Raw genomic sequence first — 15,300 nt, 5'->3', positions numbered from 1 at the left:
AGAAAAATGAAGAAAAACACTATAATGGTCGTTGCAATTACTACTGAGAGATAAGCTGAATACTGAACCCTCAGTCAGTGTGGTCATGAATGCACCAGAACCCAAACTCAACTCAAAGTTCTTATAATCAGAGGTCTCACAACCACTTCTGTTCCTCAACAGTCCGAGAAAGGGAAAATTATTGGAAATATTAAAAAATTAAATGTGTATATTTATAACAGCAACTTAATATTTATATAGTGCTTTTAATGAAGTGAAACAAATCCTGAGGCACTTCACAGGAACAATTATCAAACAAAATTTGAAATCTGGCTATATACAGCAATATTATGACACATGCCCAAAGGCTTGATCAAAGAGGTCTTGAGGAGCGGTTTAAAGGGGGGAGTGGGATTCCAGAGTTTAGAGCAATTCAACTGAAGATATTTGTCAATGGTGAATTGAAGAAAATTGGAAGTATTCAGAGTTTTTAAAAAATTTTAATATTAATGTCCTTATTATGTTTAACTCTTATTTTTATGTATCGGAGAGCAACTGCAGAAGCAGTTTGCCTATTCTGAAAATTGTTTTCATGAAATTGATTATTCCATTTTCTCAGTTAAAACTTTTGTGAAACTCAAATTTCACGTTTATTAGAAAGCAACAAATCAGCATGTTTTCCAGCATGTGGGCCAGTCAGTCATGTACTAGCTGCAAAACCTTTCATGATATAGAATGTTCACAACTACCCATCTTACATACTACTCACTAAATACAATTCCTGTGATTTTGAATTTTACTCATTCAAAAATTTATAATATTGCAATTCACTGCACAAAATTCCTACCCTCGGAAAATACTTTGGTGAATACAAGTTTTGTCTATTACCCAAATTTTAGAAGTAACAAACATAAAGGCGGATTGCACAAAACAACTACAGGTTTAAGTCATAAATGCAATAATGGGCTACTCTTGTTACTTTCTTCAGATTAATATTTAGCCACCCTATGCTGCTTTGTGAACCAGATAATGACATTGGTCAAATAACCTGAATCACATTTGTGGGCGATTAAACAGTGTAAAATAAAATATATTTGCATAAGGTTCGGAGAAAAGAAATTATTTAGCAAAGTCTTGAATTGGTATGAGCAAATCTTTACTTGAACATTGTTTCCATGATTGGTGTGGAATGAATTTGCATCCTGCTGACGCAAATTGAAATCTTCTGATACAAATTACAATGTGTTTACACACAGCAAGCCAGCAACTGTAATTCATGGTAGATGTTATTGGGAAAGCCAGCACATGCATGCACCAGGGGCAGGTGAAATCTGTTTACTTAAATGTCTTTGTAAAATGCAAAATGCGCAGTTTTGGCAATTTCAGAGTTGTATTGTAAAAGGTAATTTGTTTTCAAGACAAATTTAATAGAAGCCCTCCCCCACAAATCCTCCTGTCACCTCCTGATGAGGACATGTTTAACAGCCCAACCATTGCAAAACACTCAGCATGAAAAATGTGATTCAGCAGCACCTGGCATTTTACTCAAACTTCTAATTACTTTGCTGGAGAACAATATTACATCTGCACCCTGGAGATGGAAGATCTGTTGCTGCCTTGTAGCTAACATTGCAGAGAATAATGGTGTATAGATGTAAAAAGCCAGCAGCTCTCTGTTAACCAAGTAGACCTCAGTTTATTTAGGACTTTGAATACTGCTACAGACTTTCTCATTGTATGAATGAGATTCTTTTTTGAGCTTCAGGAGAATCTCTAAACGGAACATTAACTTACCTTTCCTCTTTTTGGATACGTACATAGTTCCTTTGTATTTTCAGATTCTGTGTTTTTATCTCTTAATTATATGGAGTTCTGCACAAAAGCAGGATGTATGTTTTTCTCATATTATTGACAGGGTAGGAAAAGTTCCATTCTATATCTTGTTTGCTTTTTGCAAAATTAACTATGATATGACCTCTACTAATGCAAAGTCATCCAGACTTGCAAGTAAGAAGACCATTTGCCCATCTAGCCTTCCAATCCAAACTTAACTATGATTCTAGAACTAATAATCTTGTACTAACAAGAATTCATCTGTTTCTTTTTCTAAAAACCTGCCATGGTTTTTTTTCAATCATTACGACCAGTAGTCAATTTCCAGAACTTTGAATTTGCAGTTGACAGCGAAGCAAGAGTACTTGCAGCTGGCCTACTGAGAGACCTAGCGATCTCTCTGGTGAGAATTTCACTCTGTCATCGTGTGGTGGTACTGCAATTGGATTGCAACATTAATTACTGGGGAAATTCCCACTGCAGAGCTGGAGTGATGTCATTAAGTTGTTGAAGCAACTCGTCACATTAAAGGATTTTCACATTCACACAACCAGGAAACAAACATCAGTAAAATAAATCACTTGTAAAAATGGACACAGATTAAAGATTGGGCAGTCAGATGAAGCAAAGTTAGAAGCTAAGTATCCTGAAAGACCACCTTGAAAAAATTATGTAAGAAAATTAGGTTTAAAAATCTGCTTATTAATTGTTTAACAGCACTCCATGGTTATAAAATTACATTTTCAGTGTCAGTTTTATTGTTCATTAAATTTTATTATTGACATCACCATTAAAAACAGAGTTACACCTGATTTATCAGGGTATAACATTAGTGGGATTTCTAACAGTAATGGGGGAGTGAGAAAGTTGATGTTCCTGCTGGTTTCAATGATCGCTAGTTCGGGAGGCTGGAAGTGCTGCAGATTCTGAAGTTGCACTCAGTTTCAAAGGGGTAATAATGGCAAAAGCTGATAGTTCATTGTCAACAGTCTGTTGCCCAGCACAATCTGGATGTCTGTATTTTTCTTTGACCCTCTTTTATTTTCAGTGTTTCCTTAAGTCCCATAATTTTATGGCTAAGAACTTTCTTAAATCCAAACCTGTATACCTTCAACAATTTTAAAAAGAAACACCTTATTGTGTCCATTTTTCTCTCCTAAAAATAAAGGTCCAGAATGGAAAATCATTTCTCATAACTCAACTCTCTTAGTTCTGGAATCAGCCTTGTTATTTCCTCTGGATTGCTTCCAGTAGTTCTATTTATTATGGAGGCCAAGACTATACTCAGTATTGTAGACAGAACTTCATCAAGGCCAGCTATAACTTCAACATCACTCCTTTGACATAAATCACGCCTTAGCTTTGAACCTCAAAAGGCAATTTACTGTGTTGACCATGAACATTGAACCAACAGCATTAAGACCTAGCTAGTAAAACTCCCAGAATTAATTCCTGCTTTTTTACATCAAGCTGTTGAGGTAATCTCAAATGATCCAGTGGACTTGGATGTATTAAATAGATCAGATGTTTCTGCCTATCTGATTGCTATAGAAGCTAATGGTGATGTCTGTTTTAATTTGAAAATGTTTATGCTGATTTCATTATAAGTGCAGTGCCAAATTCACACTCGTGCCAGTTTTCTAGTATAACATTGCTAAATTGCAAATTGGCACCCATAAACCATGTTGGCCCGACCCACTGTGTCTTACTATGAATACATGTTTTGTTAACTGCCTTATAATCCAAAAGTTGAGAGTTCACAAGGTAACTGCTTAGAGTAATGTCCAGACTTTTGTGTTTTGGTGCATTGCATGAGGTTTCTATTTTATTAATCTATGTCATATATCACAAAATAGAGTCAGATTCAGAATAACTTAGCTCCTCCATTCAGACCAAATTTACAGTCTTTTCCTGTGATTCCAGATGTTCTTCTTCAATTTTGTCCAGTCCTATCCTATATTTATTGATCTACAAATGAAGAACTTCCAAGCATCAGTCTTAAATTTGCATTTTACCAGTTTGATCTCCTTTCATAGTTTAATGAAGGATGTTCCATATTTAGCTTTTCTATACCGTGTACTTTAGTGAGATCCCTTCTTAATCACCACCTTTCAAGGATTAAAAGCCTAAATTCCTCCAGTCTTTTTTCTTAACTGATAATCTGACACTGGGGAGCAACCTCATGACTCTTTTCTGCACCACTTTGAGGGCTTGAATGCCTCCTTTGTATTTTCATGACCAAAATTGTAGTCAGGGTACGTTCAGACCAGAGCATTGTACAATTTAGTATGACATCCTCCAACTTAAACTCTACAGATTTGGCAATACAATTCATCATTCTGCTTTTTATGTTAATTACTGCAGTGAAATGACTAATTGTGAAATCTACTTAACCAATGCTAGAGTCATTTCAATGTTTCTTACCCAGAGAGCAGAGGAGGCAGGGTCATTGAAAATCTTTAAGGCTGAGTTAGATATGTTCTTGATTGATAAGGGAATTAAAGGGTTTAAGGGGTAGAAGGAAAAGTAGAAGCCACAATCAAATCAGCAGAGCTGGCTTGAGGGGCTGAATGGCCTATTCCTTTTCCTAATTCATATGTATGTATGATTCTTGTAGCTATTTCATGACTATTTATTGAGTGGAGATATTCCTCATTTTCTTACAGTGTAAGATATTTTATACTTATTTGCATTGCATTTGATCTGCTACTGTGCAGTTACGTGGTGTTACATAACTCATTGTCTATGCCCTTGACTAACTATTTGGGATTTAACTGTTTCCTTTCTTTGTTTGATATTTTATGAGTTTGTGTTGAGCTCCTGTATCTAGGTTTTAATGTAACCTAGAAACGCCTGTCATTGACACACCACATTCACTACATCTGTCCACTCTGACATTACTCCCAGATGTGAGTCAGACTCATGGAGTGCAATAATGGGTGGCCTGTGGGTGACATTTGGGTGCATTGACATGAAAACAATGTTGCTGTTGGCAGATGCATAATTGTACCCAACCCCGTCCCCAGCTGGCTGAGAACCAATAAAACCAGATTAAAACTTCCTGTTGCAGAAAAGTGCTACCAAAAGTCGAATTTCAACACATTCTGAAAAGGCCAGCATCTGATATTAGGTGTTAATAGTGTGGAGCTAGCCCCACAGAAAAGTTGCTCATCAGGACAGGAAGTTTTGTTAATGAATGTACAAAATAAATGACTTTAAAAAAAAATTATTCTTTTCTCAGAATTAAAATGCCAATGCGCACTGTGGACAGTGCAAACCCTTAATCCATCTGCTTGCTTACTTGCTCCAAAAACCAATTCAAGTTCAAATTAAATTTGGCCCCCACAAAAAAGACATACTGGATCCAAGCTGACAAGAACAGGCACTAAACTTGATCTCCTGCTTAAAGCTATGCTTGATCTTAGCCAAAAGGCCAAGAAAAGATGACATTCTGGATGAAAACTCTGCTGCTGATTTATGTCAGTGTTTGTTATTCTTCCAGACAAAGCCAGAGGAATTTGGAAACTCGTTATTGTAATTGTTATTGATCCTTTTTTTTCTTTTCATTGGCTTGCATGTTATTTGCCTTTTTACTTTCCAGATAATTTTCTGCTCTCTTCTTTCCTAAAAGAATTAACTCTTTGCTGGGATACCGTTCTTTGGATGCCTTTCATTACCTCACCCACTTACTCAAATGTATTCTAATTTTGGCAGGCTGTTTTAATGCAGAGGGGTTGAAGTTTAGCCTTGGTGAGCTTTCAAGTGAAGACTGCACACAATCACTCCAAGCATGTGCTAGTTGGCAGTTACCAGGTGCAGGAACCCTGACTGATTTTGCCTCAGAATATAAGCTAGAAGATCCCTCCTTAACCTGTGGAAGAGTGGCACCCAACTGTATTGACTTTACCAGCCTCCCAGGTCATATCACCTAACTCAAACTGGTACATTCCAGAAAATCCTATACCTGTTCAGCTGTCAGCTAGGTCATGTTTATGATTTCCACTGCTACATGTACCTGCACAGTGATCCCTAGTTGACCCAAGCTGGAAACCAGTAGACCGAGTGCAGTGAGCACAGTGCATTTAACACGGCATGAAATTGAATAAACTTTCTGATGTAAGGCTAGCTGAGAGAACTGCTTCACATTTATCTAAATAGCTTCTTACAGCAGAGGAGGAGGCCATTTGTCCCATCAGCTCTGACCCAACTCTTTATAGGAGCTGCCAAATTAGTCTGACTCCTCTGCTCTTTCCCCGTGGCCCTGTAATTTTATCCTTTTGAAATATATTTAATTAAATTTTGAACATTACTGAATCTGTTTCCACCACCACTTCAGACAGTACACCCCAGATTATAAATTGCTATGTGAAGGAATTTCTCCTCATTCCCCTTCTGGTTCTTTTACAATACGTTGAACAGTAGAATCCGTGTAATTTTAAAATTTGCTTTAGATCTTCTAACAAAAGTATTTATGGATGACTGTTTATAGCATTTAATTGTTAAAATTGGGTTTGTGCATTTGGATTTGATGCTCTCCTTATGAAAAGGAGTGCATAATTACTAAAACCAACCTATCATCTGGTTTATTTGGGCCTGCTTTTAGAATTATTGTCCCAGCTCTTTAAAAAAAAGTCAATGTTTGTGAAATATAGACTTTACCATCTACTTCCTTAAAACAATCCAGTTACTTTCTAAATAGGAACATATTTGCTGAAGTGAAGCCATTTAGTTTATGTTGAATGCAAATTGGACAAAAAGCATGAGCCAAAACAAAGGGTTCTATGTGGCTTATATGAGAAAGTTTTAAAGTGCAATTGCTTAAAATTACAAATAATGTTATTTCATTAGTGGAAAGGAGGAGCGAAAAAGCAATAGTTTATTTATCCTATGTGAATACAGCATTTTCTATTAATAAAGTTGAATTTTTGACAAGTATGTCTTATTAATGGGATTTGTGTACTTTGTCCTGGGATGCTTTGTAGAACAAACAAAAAATGAACCTTTGAATTGTTTATTTGAAAATTAAGCATTGCAGTTATTTCAGGTTATGGGAGATTAAATGTTTTTGATTTGATTTATTGTTGTTACATGCAGTGAATGTATTAAATCACACACAACTGAGTGCAAATTTACCTGTATAGACCTTAATTTTCATTAAAGGTTTTGATCCACTTAGCAGCAGGGATAGATAGACATTGAGATAACTGCACGATAATGCATGAAGAACTTTCAGCAGTCTATGTCATGTTGAGTTGTTAGGCTTGATGTACCTCTCCGATAAGCAGCATAAGTAACTACAAACTTTGTTTCTGCCATTGTAACAGCTAATACCAATGACCTGGTGATGGAAGAGGGAATGACGTTTACAATAGGTAAATATTGTCATCACTCTACCTGATAACTGTCACTGCATAAAATGCATTTCCAATAGCCAGTTGGTGCAGGAATCTAGAAAAGCAAAATTGCACTATTTTTTTCTGAGAAAATAAATCCATTTAAACTCTACAACTCTATTTGCATTAAATTACCTCAAGTTGCGTGATGGTTTTTTTCTGCCTTAATATTACTTTAATCTTGACTTTTTTCAATTGCATTTTATTTTACATTTGTTAAAAGTTCATTTGCTGATAAGTATTATGGAGTAAATCAGTTTTATTTTGTCAGTGCATTTTTTGTGGAATAAAATACTTTGTGATTACTATACCCTGTAGACTTTAGTGTGTAGTTTAATGTTTTTCCCCCTGCTTTCATTCACTTTATTGAAAAATAGCAATGTGTACATGTCATTAGTAAAATTTTTCAGAAGATCATAAGTGAAGGATGAGAAAAGCCTTTTAATCCATTGAAGTTCATCCATTGAGTACAGGAGAATAAGGGGTGATCTAATTGGGGTGATTAAGAAGATCAAAGGAGTTGATAGAGTAGATAGAAACCATTTCCTCTGCTGGAAAAGTCCAAAGCAAGGAGACATAACCTTAACATTAGAGCTAGTCAGTTCAAGGGTGATGTGGAAACCTGAACTCTTTCCTCCAAAGCACAATTGAGGCAAATAGATTTTTGTTCACCAAGTATATTAAGAGTTAAGAACCATGGCAGGTAGGCATAGTTTCCTAATTGAATGGCAGGACAGGTTTGAGGGGCTGAATAGCCTATTCCTGTTCCTTTCCCATACAAGCATACAACTATATTTTAAACATTGATGCCCGGCAGTTTAACTGGTTTGGCTGAGCTAAGACCACAATACTGCAGTATATCACCATTAACCATTATAATGTGGGTGACACAGCATGAAATAGAGTCAACGTTCTGACATAAAGGCAGCTAAGAGAACTACTTTACATTGATTTATGTAACCACAACATTGGTGTAAAGTTTTGAAATTGGTTCTAAATCTTTTAATAAACTATTCAATGAATATAAAACAATTTGTGTAATGTATTTTGAACAACCCCAATACTTTGTCTCTGAAACCCTGATTTGCAGATTATACAAAACATTTATCAGGTCTTAAAAACTAAGTTCTTGCTCACGTTTGTTTTAACTTTACACTTGGAAAAAAAGTCTTTCAGTCCTACTTTCCAGGGATACTATTTTAAAATCTCCAAATTTGCCACTAATGTTATCTTTTAACCTTCCAGCTACATTTTTACTTTGTTATGCTGCTTAAGTAATCATGAAAGAAAATGCATTTGGCATCTGTGCCCATTTCCTGTGACAGATGTCTAACTGTCTTGTATGTTTCATTTTAATTCTAGAACCAATTCTCATGGAGGGATCCCCAGAATTCAGAATTTTACAGGATGGGTGGACGGCAGTATCTGCTGACAACCTTCGGTGCTGATAATTACTTTGTAGTTTGTTTTATTTTTAGGAATTATGTTTTATCCTACCAATATTTCCTACTATTAATCGTCTTTTCAATATATTTGCTTCATTATTCCCCAAGTGGTACATTTTTATAAATTAAATTCTTATCTTTTCAGATCCGCGCAGTTCGAACATACTATTGCAATTACATCAAAAGGAGTAGAAATCCTAACCAAGTTGCCAGAGGAAGATCAAGGGTAAACTGGAAAATCGGGGACTCGCTGCAGACAGCGTATTAAAAAGACTTTCTGTCCTGAGTATATTTCAAGACCGCTCAGTTGTTAACGCTGCTGATGGACGCTCGGTTCATTGGAGTAAGGTCGAAATTGACCGAAGGAAATTTGTGCGTTGGAATTGGCTACTTCTTCCATTTAGAGCGTTTCTGACATACCGTGTTTACTGCGAGGTCTTAATAAATGTTATGAAAATAATGATGTTGTGTTATGTGCATTTGGTGCCAGAATTGCAGCTGGTCGAGAAATGGGAAATGCTCCATCGAGCTTGTGTATATGTTACGTACGTGTGGAGATGGATCGGCTCCCATTCGTTTGCTGATGGGTTTGAAGGAACAGTATGAAACAGTTTGAATTATCGGCAGGGCGTTGCATAGCCGCCTATTGTAGATTGAGTTTAAAAGCTGTTTTTTTTTAAAAAAAGGTGCAACTTCTGCGGACGTTTAAATGAAGGACTGAGTTGAATTTGACTTTAAACAATGTAAGCGGAAGGCGGCTGCTGAAAGGCGGCATCTTCATAACCAATAGACAAACCAATAAAAAACGCTGCGAATGGCAACTTTAACCCCGCTTCATTTACAGATTGTGAAGCACATTATTAACCATGTGTTATATCCACGTGGAATTAACTATTTCGACAACAAATCAAATCATTACCAACTAAAATGTGAATTGCTATAAAGCGCCGAGTCTAAAGAAAGAGCATTTGATCTAATCAGAATATCTTTAACCCATTGTTGTTAAACATGATGGATGTCGGTGTTCAATGGCCCCGGGACTGACTGGTTGAAAAGTTTGTGTCAATATATGGTGGTCAAATGTGTGGTATCATCGTCATCAGATAATCGTAATAATTAATAGAATTAATTTAAAGCCCCCTGTTTCCAGACAGTACATGTCACGCGCTTTTAACGCTCCAACCATGTTTGTCAGTTGGGTGCGGTTTTCCAATTGCACTGATAATTTTCACTTTGTTCTGAACATTGGGAAATCTGTAATTAAGCTGATGACGACGGGAATTGTTTATCCCATCCAAACTGGTGGGTTTTCAGTCTATACATTACAGGGAAAAGGCAGGAGAAATCGTTAGGCTTTCAAATTGTCCATTAAAACATTGATTAGCAATAAACTGTGATATAATTAGTTATGAATACGCAGACGACAGGTATCAAAAGCTATGTGATTGGATAAATTAAAATGCGAAACTGTATTTTTATAATATCATCGCCATGTGTTACATTTTGTAATGAAACAGATTAATCAATGTAACTCCCCCAGTTATCTATCGGGCTTGACTATTCTCCCTCATAGTAGGGTCGTCACGTTCTCGGTAAATGTACGATCATTGCCAACTCCTTTAGAATCTGAAAGTACATTTTCTCATTCGAGATAAGGTCATGGATTACTTTGTTTCTGCAATTTTCTGGGGTTTTTTTTGTAAAACTGCACAAAAACTGAATCAACTACTGCACGTCAGGGATCGTTCATGCCTTAACCACAACTGTTGAAATTTTCTACCTTAGCTATATTTCTAAATTAATATGCGATCTAGAATCATTTAAAGACCTATCACTTCATTGATATATCTGGAGCTGACGTTTGGTAACCACTTGTTCCTATTTTGCTCAGCCAGCGGACACTGGCTTCTCTTTTATTTCCTAGATGAAGGTAAATCTTGTCACCGAGCCCTGTTGCGACATAGAGGCAATAGCCTATTGTAACCCCAATCTGTCCTATCGGGACAAATTGTAAACCTGTAAAGGGCATCTGTGTAATATCTAATGCACCACATTGTATGGATATTGCGCGTTTAATTTTGTAGAATCCTATGTACTGAAAATAAGTCGCCAAACAAAGCTGAAAAAATGCACAGTATCATTTACAGTAAGACTAAGTAAAATAAATGGTCACTGCAAGAGGGAAAGCTTTCATATGAAGAGATTTAAGTGTGAAACGTCCAGCATTAAACTGGAAAGGGCGAAAAGACAGACAGAACTGTAACCAGACCCAGCAAGAAAATAATAATCGATTACTTAGAATTATTTGGCTGGGTTCCCTCGTCACATATACAGGGTCTCAATTTGTTTATATGTTCTCTCTCACGGGTTAAAATTGTTGAAAGTTTACACCATTTTGTTTTCAATTCTGATTGCCGTCAGTTTTTATTTATCAGAAAAACAAATCAAGTTGATCAAACCAAAGAATGTTTTCATCTTTCCTACTGGATCCTGGTTCTTACCGGGCCCTGGTTCTTAATATGAAACCTTTTTATAAGTGGGTTGAATGTCGTAAAAGCATAGAAATGTAGAAACGAGATTTGTCACTTTAATTGTGCATGTAATTAATTCATTAATTATGGTAACGCACTTGAGGATAGTCAGAGCTTACGTGTAGGTGTTTTTAAACACGCTGACTGATAAAGATCATACGTAACGTGGTGTTGTGTTGTTAATTATAGTTTTATAAGAAATATATTTATTCCCAAATTGGACTGGCAGTTTTCTTTGGAACGCATGTGCTTATGCAAACAAGTTAAAATATTACACGCGGATCCTGTATTGAACATACTTTTGATGCTATTAAAGCAGCACTGTGATTAACAGCCCTCGTTTTACAAGTGACTTTGCAAACAATTGTGGTCAGACTTGAATCGGTCAGTTTTCACACGGAACGAGAAACCCAAAACAACGATGATGGATCAATACATATTCGAATGTATGGATTTGTTGCGCTGTAGATTTTTATCCATTTTAAAAAACTTGGGGAAATGGGTCTCGGTGCTGATGGAATTCGTGTGGCATCTGGACACAATCACACACACGTCGGAAGAATTAAGTAAGATTGTCACGTTAGCCCCGAGTGAATTTCAGAGCAGATTAATTCTGCCTGTTTACAAGATCTTTAGATAAAAACGTCTCTGTTCATTTTAAATATTAGAGGAATTGAACCAAATCGACAACTGAACTGTTCGTGGTATAAGTTTCACCCGAAACAGGTGCTGAAATCTTTCTGTTTTAGCTGCCGATGGATGCACAGACAGATCTCCGCGATTCCACTCGGAAAGTATATTTGCGCCGAATTCTTCACTCAGAGAAATGCAATCAGATTCTAGCTATTATCGAGATCACTTGATTTGTTTCCCCTCCGTCCTTTTTGTTCGAAGTAAATAGTTGTAAGAGTTGTAATTCAATGAATATACAATATGCTTCTAAAATTGAGTAATTTGCTATATCTTAAATATTAAGATAAGTAGTTTAATGTAACATTGCTGAACCATTTGTTGAATCGAATATATTTGAAATGAAGTGTTTTAATTGTATATTACACGTGGTTTAACTAGACTTCCTCTTAAGCTTAGAAACTGTTCAAAGCTCATAAAAATATGATGCTTCTGCAGCTAAAGCATAAGTTTGGGAAATATGATTTTTTTGGACTCTTAAATGGATATCTTTTGCACGTCACTCGTTTCTGTAAACAAAACACACACTAATAAGCTTCATTGGCAGCGAGAGATGTTGAACATGCCTGCAGTACAAATATTTTTATGAACCTAACACATGCATAAATATGCATATCAATTTGTGGAGCCGCAATTTTAGTGCTTAATTGGCTTGGCCACGGACAGACTTACTCAAAAGACAGAATAGACCTAAACAGTTGATTGTAATTAAATATTTCATTCAGGGCCGGGCATTATTGTGCAGCTGACATATAAATTTTCACGGTCAATTCTTCAGTTGTTTTACTGCGGTGGTGACGTTAGGTGAAGCAATGGGTTGGTACGAGAAAGAGTTTTCACTTGCTGATCCTGTGGGGAAAATTTAATAACAGCGGGACAGTAAAAAAAAATCTGAATTCGCAGAACCTTTTGAAACAGTAGTACAACAACAAGGCAATGACTTGAGGGTTACTGAGAAGTTGTGTCATTTCTCTCCACGACCTTCTTAATAAAATGCTAAAAGATTTTATTTTAATTAATCAGACGGAAACATGCATTTCTTCCGAATTCTGAACTTTTGTAAAGACGGCTTCCAGTTATGATTTCCAGTTATGATTACAGAACCAAAATGCCTCATCGATAATTGCAGATGTGCGTACATCTCAGCTTGCGTTGCAGAAATATAAATGTAACGGGGTTATTTGCTGACTTGGTGAAAGCACATTTTTTACTGGGAATTCTGTCTTGCAGCAATTCTTAAGAATTCGCTCCTCGCTTGTTTTTTGTCATTAATTATATATGCCTTGAGAAGTTAAATACCTTTTGTTATCGTTTCGTGGATCGGCGTTGTTAAGTTAAATGTTATGGAATGACTACCGTTAGATTACATATAAACAGAGAGTGTAATCAGCTACTGTCTAAACTAGGTGAAAACCCAAATCATAATCTGATTCTCCCAACGGAAAGGAGGGAAATCGAGGAGAATGGATTATGGAAAAATAAATGCCCAGAACTTCGGAAGTGTTCGACGCATGTTAAAAATCGACATTTTATCATTGAAAAATATCTGAGCGTTAAAAATCACTTAAGCTTTTAATACTCTTTATTCCAGATGTATGCATTTGTATTACATCAGCCATGCCTTACACTTACTGGCCGCCAGCGTCTCATCAGGATTCAAATTACACCGTTTATCGCTGTATGTGAAGTATTTAAACCCGAAAATGCATTTTAAGTACCTTTTATTCACCCTTCAAACAAAACAGTGCAATTAATCTCCCACATTGAAGTATGCTTTTCTAGATATTTCATATCATTCTCGGGTCGCATGTGGCATACAAAAACCTCCGTACATTACCGATATGCTGCATGATATTTTTAATCTGGTGCCCCGCATACAGGCATCTCTCTGCTATGGTTTAGGCTCACTTGTTTAACGATGAAAGGATTGGATGTTGCAATTGGTGTTAAATATATGGCTAATTATGCGTATGAAAATTAAGTATCAGAGTTATGCTAATAGGAGGCGCCTTCAGCTGTTTATCAGAGCTCTTGAGACTGGCATTTAATCAAATGAATCACTAACTGCTGCATATGCACGCGTGCTCTTTCACCGTTTCACTTCAGTGGTAGATGCAGTTTCGCTGCCACACAAGCGATATCTTGTTAATAACTACAGTAAATACCTTTTAAGTGAGTACAGCGTTCAACAGACTTTTCTATATTATAGCTCACATGCTTTGATTTTGTCGTAAATTGCATGTTTATATTAGTCCTTATAATGATGGTACAGTAACACAGTTGTAACAGTTGGGCCGCTTGCTAGCTTTACCGTTATCTTATTATCTATTGTATTATTCCCCCCTCCCCCTCCGTTCTTATTCAGTTTTGAGCAAAGGAAAGCCTCCGGAAATGTTTCTCCTGGAGTCTATTTCAATATAGGTCATTAAAAATATCATATTGGTTCCAGTTTCTTTCTACATCAGATTCTTGTACCATCTGCAGCTTGTTTACATTATGACCAAGCTCCGTTAATTTCTCACTCGATACATTATCATTCACTACCTCCATTTCTACCCCCAAACTCATCGCCAACATTATGAAATCAACAAGTTACTCTCTGAAGTGGTTGCTTTTTAGATGGTGAAGTTAATGCAATAAGTTGCTTCTATGTCAGATCTTTAATGCAATAAAGAAGTGTATCCTTGAGGCGTAAAATTTAAAAAATAACATCTTACAGCAGCTACCAATACTGTAAGATCATGACATTAAAACCATCACATTTTTGGCAACAGCTGCGGATACTTACAAAACTAGTTAGGCGCAATCGTGTGTGGCAGGTATGAGTCATTCTAAACTGATCACAAAATGTCTCAGTTCAGGTCATAAAAGCACGACGTTATAATGTTGGCAAAGAAAGGCTTCGCATTAGTCTGATTAGGATGTGAGCCTTTGCTGTGGAGGGATTTTTTGCGGCGGGGGTGGGGGGCGCGTAGGGGGTGATGTTGAGGCAGCGGAGGATGTGTGGAGGAGTTGAGGAAGTGGAGAGAGTGGAGAGGGAGTGTGGAGGAGTAGAGGGAGTGCGGAGGAGTTGACAAAGTGTAGAGGGAGTGTGGAGGGGTTGAGGGAGTGTGGAGGGGTTGAGGGAATGTAGAGGCAGTGTGGAGGCATTGAGGGAGTGTAGAGGCAGTGTGGAGGGGTTGAGGCAGTTTGGAAGAGTTGAGGGAGTGTAAGAGGAGTTGAGGGAGTGTAGGGAGAATGTGGAGGGGATGAGGGAGTGTAAAGGAGTGATGAGAGGGCAGGGAGTGTAGAGTGTAGAGGAGTGGAGGGATGTAGAGGGAGTGTGGAGGAATCCAGGCAGTGGAGGGATTGTGGAGGGAGAGTTGAAGCAGTGGAGGGAGTGTTGAGGGAATGCTGAGGAGTTGAGGCTGCGGAGGAGCTTAGAGGGAG

The 15,300-nt window shown here is 37.1% G+C and overlaps 1 protein-coding gene across 2 annotated transcripts in view; it reads left to right on the top strand.

The window, feature by feature from the left end:
• The window catches only part of metap1d (methionyl aminopeptidase type 1D (mitochondrial)), a 96,509-nt gene extending 85,141 nt beyond the window's left edge, over positions 1–11,368 (top strand). The window contains exons 8-11 of one of the 2 annotated variants that reach the window (XM_080198999.1): positions 5,527–5,562; positions 7,137–7,184; positions 8,568–8,646; positions 8,796–11,368. In XM_080198999.1, the coding sequence (XP_080055125.1) occupies positions 5,527–5,562; positions 7,137–7,184; positions 8,568–8,646; positions 8,796–8,880 (248 nt within the window). In that variant the 3' untranslated portion in view covers positions 8,881–11,368. The remainder of the gene's footprint in view (positions 1–5,526; positions 5,563–7,136; positions 7,185–8,567; positions 8,647–8,795) is intronic. The other variant, XM_080199000.1, reaches the window with a different exon arrangement.
• The last annotated feature ends 3,932 nt before the right edge of the window (positions 11,369–15,300 follow it).

The sequence above is a fragment of the Carcharhinus amblyrhynchos genome, chromosome 11 (assembly GCF_965287045.1).
Source record: "Carcharhinus amblyrhynchos chromosome 11, sCarAmb.v2.hapA, whole genome shotgun sequence".
NCBI lineage: Eukaryota > Metazoa > Chordata > Chondrichthyes > Carcharhiniformes > Carcharhinidae > Carcharhinus > Carcharhinus amblyrhynchos.
The sequence above is the reverse complement of the archived record's forward strand: the minus strand, read 5'-3'. Positions and strand labels throughout refer to the sequence as shown.